The sequence below is a fragment of the Megalobrama amblycephala genome, linkage group LG19 (genome assembly GCF_018812025.1).
Source record: "Megalobrama amblycephala isolate DHTTF-2021 linkage group LG19, ASM1881202v1, whole genome shotgun sequence".
Classification (NCBI taxonomy): Eukaryota; Metazoa; Chordata; class Actinopteri; order Cypriniformes; family Xenocyprididae; genus Megalobrama; species Megalobrama amblycephala.
In genome coordinates, this window is record NC_063062.1 from 14,703,593 (window position 1) to 14,711,149 (window position 7,557).

The 7,557-nt window shown below is 39.7% G+C and overlaps 1 protein-coding gene across 1 annotated transcript in view; it reads left to right on the forward strand.

Annotated features, from left to right (window-relative positions):
- mctp2a (multiple C2 domains, transmembrane 2a) overlaps positions 1-7,557 on the forward strand; it is a 68,434-nt gene that overhangs the window by 26,036 nt on the left and 34,841 nt on the right. The window contains exons 9-17 of the mRNA XM_048168611.1: positions 116-286; positions 984-1,114; positions 3,341-3,527; positions 3,633-3,726; positions 3,855-3,957; positions 4,046-4,148; positions 4,247-4,348; positions 4,449-4,523; positions 4,793-4,912. Coding sequence (XP_048024568.1) covers positions 116-286; positions 984-1,114; positions 3,341-3,527; positions 3,633-3,726; positions 3,855-3,957; positions 4,046-4,148; positions 4,247-4,348; positions 4,449-4,523; positions 4,793-4,912 — 1,086 coding nt within the window. The remainder of the gene's footprint in view (positions 1-115; positions 287-983; positions 1,115-3,340; positions 3,528-3,632; positions 3,727-3,854; positions 3,958-4,045; positions 4,149-4,246; positions 4,349-4,448; positions 4,524-4,792; positions 4,913-7,557) is intronic.

Sequence of the window (7,557 nt, forward strand, 5' to 3'; positions counted from 1 at the left end):
CACCAAAATCTGAATGTTAAAGTTCGCAAAGCATAACAAACATGTTTATGATCAACAAGATGAGGCGAGAGAGCAACATTGGCGAACGACTTATTATATATGTTAACTGTTCCAGGGTCAGCCGATAAGCCAGGCGCAGGTCGCACGGCTCGCGAGCGCACAGAAGAGTCAGGTTTGGACAGGAGTTTACACCGTCATCCTGGTGGAAGGCCAGGAAATGCCCGACTGCGGTCAGGGAGACGTCTACGTACGCTTCAGATTGGGAGACCAGAGGGTCAGGAGCAAGGTGAGATCATCTTTTTTGCTTCTCTTGCTTTCTCTTTTTCCTGTGCTCATTACATCATCGCAGTTTGCCTCATCTCTTTCTTTGTTTCTAAACCTCTATCCTCTCTTCCTCTCAATACCTCATTAAACCCTTCCCTCCCCCTCTTCCTCCTCCCATACTTTCTTAGTAGTTCACATACCTCGCTTTAGATATTCCCGTCCGCTTTACACACCTTCCTCCCCCTCTTTCGGATCGCTTCTCCCAGGCTTCACTGCTCTGGTGACAGAGGAGGCTTCTCATTAGATCGGCCGTGTCTGGCAGGGCGTCTCTCCTGATGCTTCTGTTACCGCGTCTTGTTCGGCTCATTTGCATACCCAGAATACCTTGCTCATCTGCCTCCCCCCCTCAATGGTTCCAACTAGCTAGTCTTGTATTCTCATGTCATCTCTTTTCTAGAGCCCCCTGGCTCTGTTTGGGCATGTTTGCTTGTTGAACAAAACTAGTTCTAATTGGATGCTGTCAGAGTTTATAATCCCAGCGAGAAGAGAGGATGTGTTCTCCTAAAGACGGCTGCTCCTCCTCCACCACATGTCTCATTGAAGTCTTACTGAATAAGGCTTAATACACCTGTCATGTTAGCTGTCTCTGTTTTGAGAGTCCCTTAAAATTGACACAGCTTCCTCTCTCTCTTTCCTGCTTGTCTATCTTTCTGTCTCAGAATCTGTGTATTAAGGCAAACCCGCAGTGGAGAGAGTCTTTCGACTTTAACCAGTTCCAGGATGCGCAGGAGAATCTCGTGGTGGAGGTTTGTTGCAAGAGGGGCAGGAAGTCAGAGGAGTGCTGGGGCGTGTAAGTTCGCTGGAGCGACACTGTTTTAAAAGTTTCAAAGTTTTAAATGTTAGAAAAAGGCGGGAAGAGTGGGGTAAGCTGTGCCACTTTTTGCTTCAGTTTGTCCACTTATCATTGAGAAAAAGGATAGAGGTACTAAAATGCCTAAATATACTGGAAGTCTGCTGTCAAATTTTGAAGAATGTCCCTATAGCATAGAAATATGACATCTCAAATAAAAGCTGTCCAGTGACACAACTTGAGGAGTAGGCTGGGACATCTTACGTTGAAACGTTGGGGAATAAAAGATTAGTCGAAAAGAAATCATGGTTCTTGAGGAAAAAACATCTAGGATTTTTCTCCATATAGTGGACTTCAGCAGTTACCAATGGGTTGAAGGTCCAAATTGCAGTTTCACTGCAGCTTCAAAGGGCTCTACATGATCCTGGCCGAGGAATAAGGGTCTCATCTAGTGAAACGATTGGTCATTTTCTAAAAAATTATATACTTTTTAACTACAAATGCTCATCTTGCACTAGCTCTGCAATGCGCCATGCATTACGTAAGCACATTGGAAAGGTCACATGTGAGGAGGCGGAAGTACCGCGGTACAGCTTACAGCTTCAAAATCGTCCGACATCAATGTTTTATCATTTTTGTAAAGACCGTTTGACTAAGTTTTTGCATGTTCACTTTGTAAACACTTGCTCGGTACTTCCGCCTACGTCACGTATGACCTTTCCAACATGATTATGCAATGCGTGATGAGCATTTTTGGTTAAAGAGTATATACATTTTTTTTTTTTTTTTTTTTTTTTTTTAGAAAATTAAAGGTACCATCGAATTGAAAATTGAATTTACCTTGGCATAGTTGAATAACAAGAGTTCAGTACATGGAAATGACATACATTGAGTCTCAAACTCCATTGTTTCCTCCTTCTTATGTAAATCTCATTTGTTTAAAAGACCTCCGAAGAACAGGCGAATCTCAACATAACACTGACTGTTACATAACAGTCGGGATCATTAATATGTACGCCCCCAATATTTGCATATGCCAGCCCACGTTCCCAACATTATCATTATGAAAGGCATTAGACAAGGGCAGAACGTCTGGATGTGCACAGCTGAATCATCAGACTAGGTAAGCAAGCAAGAACAATAGCGAAAAATGGCAGATGGAGCAATAATAACTGACATGATCCATGATATCATGATATTTTTAGTGATATTTGTAAATTGTCTTTCTAAATGTTTTGTTAGCATGTTGCTAATGTACTGTTAAATGTGGTTAAAGTTACCATTGTTTCTTATTGTATTCACGGAGACAAGAGCCATCGCTATTTTCATAATTAAACACTTGCAGTCTGTATAATTCATAAACACAACTTCATTCTTTATAAATCTCTCCAACAGTGTAGCATTAGCCGTTAGCCACGGAGCATAGCCTCAAACTCATTCAGAATCAAATGTAAACATCCAAATAAATACCATACTTACGCGATTAGACATGCTGCATGACGAACACTTTGTAAAGATCCATTTTGAGGGTGATATTAGCTGTGTGAACTTTGTTTATGCAATGATAGAGTCGAGAGCTCGGGAGGGGGCGGAGAGTGCGAGCGATTAAAGGGGCCGCAGCCTGAATCGGCGCATTTCTAATTATGCCTCAAAATAGGCAGTTAAAAAATTTATAAAAAAAAATCTATGGGGTATTTTGAGCTGCAAATTCACAGACACATTCAGGGGACACCTTAGACTTATATTACATCTTGTAAAAAAACGTTCGATGGCACCTTTAAGACAAGACCCTTATTCCTCGGCTGGGATCGTGAAGCTGCATTGAAACTGCAATTTGGACCTTCAACCCGTTAAACCCCAATGAAGTCCACTATATGGAGAAAAATCCTGGAATGTTTTCCTCAAAAACCTTAATTTCTTTTCGACTGAAGAAAGACAGACATGAACATCTTGGATGACATGGGGGTGAGTAAATTATCAGCAAATTTGAATTCTAAAGTCAACTAATCCTTTAAATTTTACAATAGTAATTCATTTGGACACGGTGCTTGCTATCACAACACAGCTTACTCAATGACACATCTTACCCCACTCTCTCCTATTGCAGTGATCTGCTGGCCACAACCTAAAGTATTGCTCAAAAGCACTAATTCAAGTTGTGCTCTTTGAAAACCACTACATATGCTTATCCACTGAGGAAATGCTAATAGGTTCTGCTCTTCTCAGACTGGATATTGACCTGACCAGACTTCCTGTCAATCAGAGGCAGTTACATACTCATTCACTGGACCAAAACAAAGGTCGACTGGTGTTTTTGGTCACACTGACCCCGTGTTCTGGTGCTTCCATCTCAGACATCCAATCGGCTCCATTAGATGACCCCAAGACCTTTGAGAAGAGGCGGGAGCATTACGTGAGTATTACATTGTATTACATTTATTTCCATGTAAGTTATTTGCAATTTGTGTTGCTTATAAATATTTGTAAAATTATGATAAAAGGTCATTTGTATTTACAGAGACCCATGAACTTTTTGGGGGACTTGAAGGATGTTGGCTATCTTCAGATTAAGTTAATAAAAGCCACAGATCTTCAATCAGCAGATATAAGTGGTACTTGTCTGTATTAAATATAGTGTCATACTGTATGTAAGGGATATTGTACAGTTGCTACATAAAGTATTCCCTATTAGAAATGTTTATTCAGTCATAATAATGTCAAAACATTTTAACTCCACCAGGTAAAAGTGATCCGTTTTGTACCGTTGAGCTTGGTAATAGCAAACTGCAAACTCTCACAATATTCAAAACCCTGAATCCTGAATGGGGAACAGCCATGACATTGTAAGTTAAACTGATGTAGTAGATGTCTCAGTGTATCATTATGCATGATCATGGTATTGATGTCACATTGATTCTGACTTGTCCTCAGCCCCATTAAGGACATCCATGACGTTCTGGTGCTTACAGTCTATCATGATGATGGGGACAAAGCTTCAGACTTCCTGGGAAAAGTTGCCATTCCTTTGCTGACTGTAAGTACCACACAAAGAAGTAGTTTTTATAATAAATGCTGCAGTTTTTATCATTGCACCAATTGTATTAAACTACAGCACCTCTACTTTGCCTTAAGATTTCCAATGGCCAACAAATAACCAGAATGCTGAAGAACAATAATTTATCAAGGGCGACCAAAGGAAGCATCACTGTGGAGCTGAATGTCCTCTACAACCCTGTAAGTGCATCATGTAAAATAAATATGACTATTTATGAATTATATGAATGATATCAGACATCAAGTCATTATGTGGCATAAGTTTCTTCTTCTTTCCCAGATCAAAGCAGGATTCAAAACCTTCCAGCCGAAAGAAACAAAGTTTGCAGAGGACAACCCGAAGTTTGACAAAAAGGTGATCTTCATCAACAACTATTACAGCACCATATTTTTCACTTTCTCTTAATATTAGCTTTGTTGTTGGCACCTTTAGAGACTCATTATGTTGAGTTTTTTCCTCCAGCACCGCCTAAAGCTCTTTAGACACCAAAGATGACTTGGCTTATTAATATTTATCACCAATGAACCTTCAGTTTAAAAGCCTCTTTACACCTGAGTGAATGTCATGTTGTGAGCATTACGTCCTCAGGCACATCTTGCTAACTACTGCTTTGTCCCCATTAGCTTTTAGCACGTAATATCTATCGAGTGAGGAAGATCAGCGTGGCCATTCTCTATACGCTGCAGTATATTAAAAGCTGCTTCCACTGGGAGAGCACGCAGAGGAGTATTACAGCCTTCCTGGTAAGACTTCATACCACTGTTTACAAGATTTCAACTCTGTGGCCCTTTTAGTAACCTGAGGTCAGTGAACTCATCTGTGTAATCCCTCTTTGAAGAAAACGCTCTGCTCCTTAATAGCAACTTTTCACTAGACGGAAAACAGACCGTGCTCATTTGGCCCCGGCCTGTCAGGGTGCAACTATAAAGTGTTGTGGATCAATGATTTCTTTTTTTATCTGTTGGTTTTTTAAATAAATGACTGTTATTGAACACCCACCACAACTTAATCCACAATACGAGAATTTTTTTTGGTGCTTTGCAGAAAAAAAGTAGGTTTTACCGTAATTGTTGTGCTGTGTTTGGCGTCATGACTGAGGGGTTAACGTGTGTTCTCAAGACTCAATGAGCTTCTCACTTCGGTTTCCCGTGTGTTTTATGTTCAAGGACTCTTATTTTGATATTCTGTTGTCTTGTTGTTTCTGGTTTCATTTCCTGTGATTTAGTTCCTGTTTGCCTTTGTTTCCTTAGTTACCCTTGCCACAGTAATTCATTACACACACCCGTGCCTTGTTACCCAGTGTGTTTATGCCCGTGTTTCGGTCTTACATTGTTGGTCATTGTCTCATTACATCTCTGTTGTAAAGCTGTTGCATTTCCCGTTGGATTAATCTCATCTTTCTGTTTGGATTTATGGTTTCTTGTTTGAATTACTGTCATTTGTTTTAAAGGGATATTTCACCCAAAAATGAAAATGTTGCTCCAAACCTGTATGAGTTTCTTTCTTCTGCTGAACACAAGAAGATATTTTGAAGAATGTTGTTAGACATTTGACGAGCCATGACTTCAGCTGCGTTTCCACCGCAGGAACTAGGGACTTTGGGGTGGTACTAGGTGTGTTTCGACTGCAGGAACCAGAGTCTAAATGAAGTTTTGGGTAAAAAGATTCCCCCTCTGAAAGTACCTGCTCGCTAGGTAGTACTTTTTCAAAGTTCCGGAACTTTCAGGGAGTGGGACTCGGGCACTGAACATGCTGATTGGTTGAGTTCACGCAGCATTTTAATTGGTTGACTCCATGCAGAATTTTATTTCAACCATCGTTTTTTAAAGTCTGTTGCATTGCGTGCAACAAGAGTTGTTTGCTATACAAATCAACAATGGAGTTTAAAAATACGACCGATGGACTGACGACGAGGTTCAGGCTTTATTAAGCTTATATGCGGAGGACGAAATCCAGCGGGAACTAGAAAGTCGCGCGCAGTCCTACGTCACCGGACTATCTTCACGGTACTTTAGACCGCTATGGAAACGCAGCCAGCAATAGGTCTGGGGAAAAAAGTTCCTGGGACAAAATGTTCTGGGTAATTTCGGTGGAAACGTGGCTTTCCATAGTATTTTTTTTTTCCTACTCTGGAAGTCAAGGTCTACCGTCAACTGTCTGGTTACCAACATTCTTCAAAATAACATCTTTTTATTTCAACAGAAGAAAGAAACGCTTACAGTTTTGGAAAAACCTAAGAGTGAGTAAATTACAGAATTTTCATTTTTGGGTGAACTATCCCTTTAACTCCCTCGGGTCGGCTATCACGCGGCGTGATCACCGCGGTTTTTTTCTAACTAGTGTGAAAGAGACTCAAAATACTCTGTCAATGTTGCACATACAATTAAGAGCTATACACCATTTTAATCTGTGGAATATCATCTTTTATTTGTATACACTACGAGTAAAAACAAAATGTTGTGCTTTTTGTAAAATAAAGAAAACTAAAATGATGCGTGATCTCTCCTCTCCATCTGAACGAACTCCAATCTGATAGTTCTCAGAAAATGAACTGTAACTTATGAATACTAATGACAAAAAAAATGACACATATGTCTAAAGAAACGTTGAAATGTCAGGTTTTAAATCGTACAAGTCAAATCAAAAACAAACATTATGTGTTTATGTAATCTGTATGAAAAGAGAGCCATGTCAGAAGTCCTTGATTCAGCTCATTATCCACTAATGCGGCCACGCCCAGGGAGGGAGCGCTATTCAGACGCAAATTCAGTCAATACATGCATTCATCGTCTCAATCGTGTATTTATTGTCTTGAAAAGTGTTTTGAATAGCCATAGTTAGCGATCTCTGGCCTCTGTTAGTTCAGTTATTTCCTGGATTGCCTATTCTTCTTTAGCATTGGCATTTGTGGACTAAAAGTGCACAGAGCGCCCTCCGGCTGCAAGTATGAATTAAAAACAGTATCCAGCGCTCATAGTGATAACAATAAATATTGAATAAATATTACTCCTCTGTATAGAAAATTGACATAAACATGAGAATTCATCAATATTTCTCCAAATGTGCATGCTTTTAAGCTAAAAGCCTATGTGAAATGCCATAGAGGTAACATAACTGTTCAGACACTTTGTATCATAGAAATGCATTATATATTAATAATAGAATACCATTATTTTAAATTGTAAGAATATTTCACAGTATTGCTGTTTTTTCTGTATGTTTGATTTACATTATGATGAGCTTGAGACATGATCAACAGGGTTTTTTCACAGCCTACCTGACTGAAAGAGCTCATTATTTATGCAGGTCATTAGAGCTCTTTATCCGATTCTTTTGTCTTCTCAGGTGTAAATCACCCATTATTCATGATTATTCACGCCTCCACGCA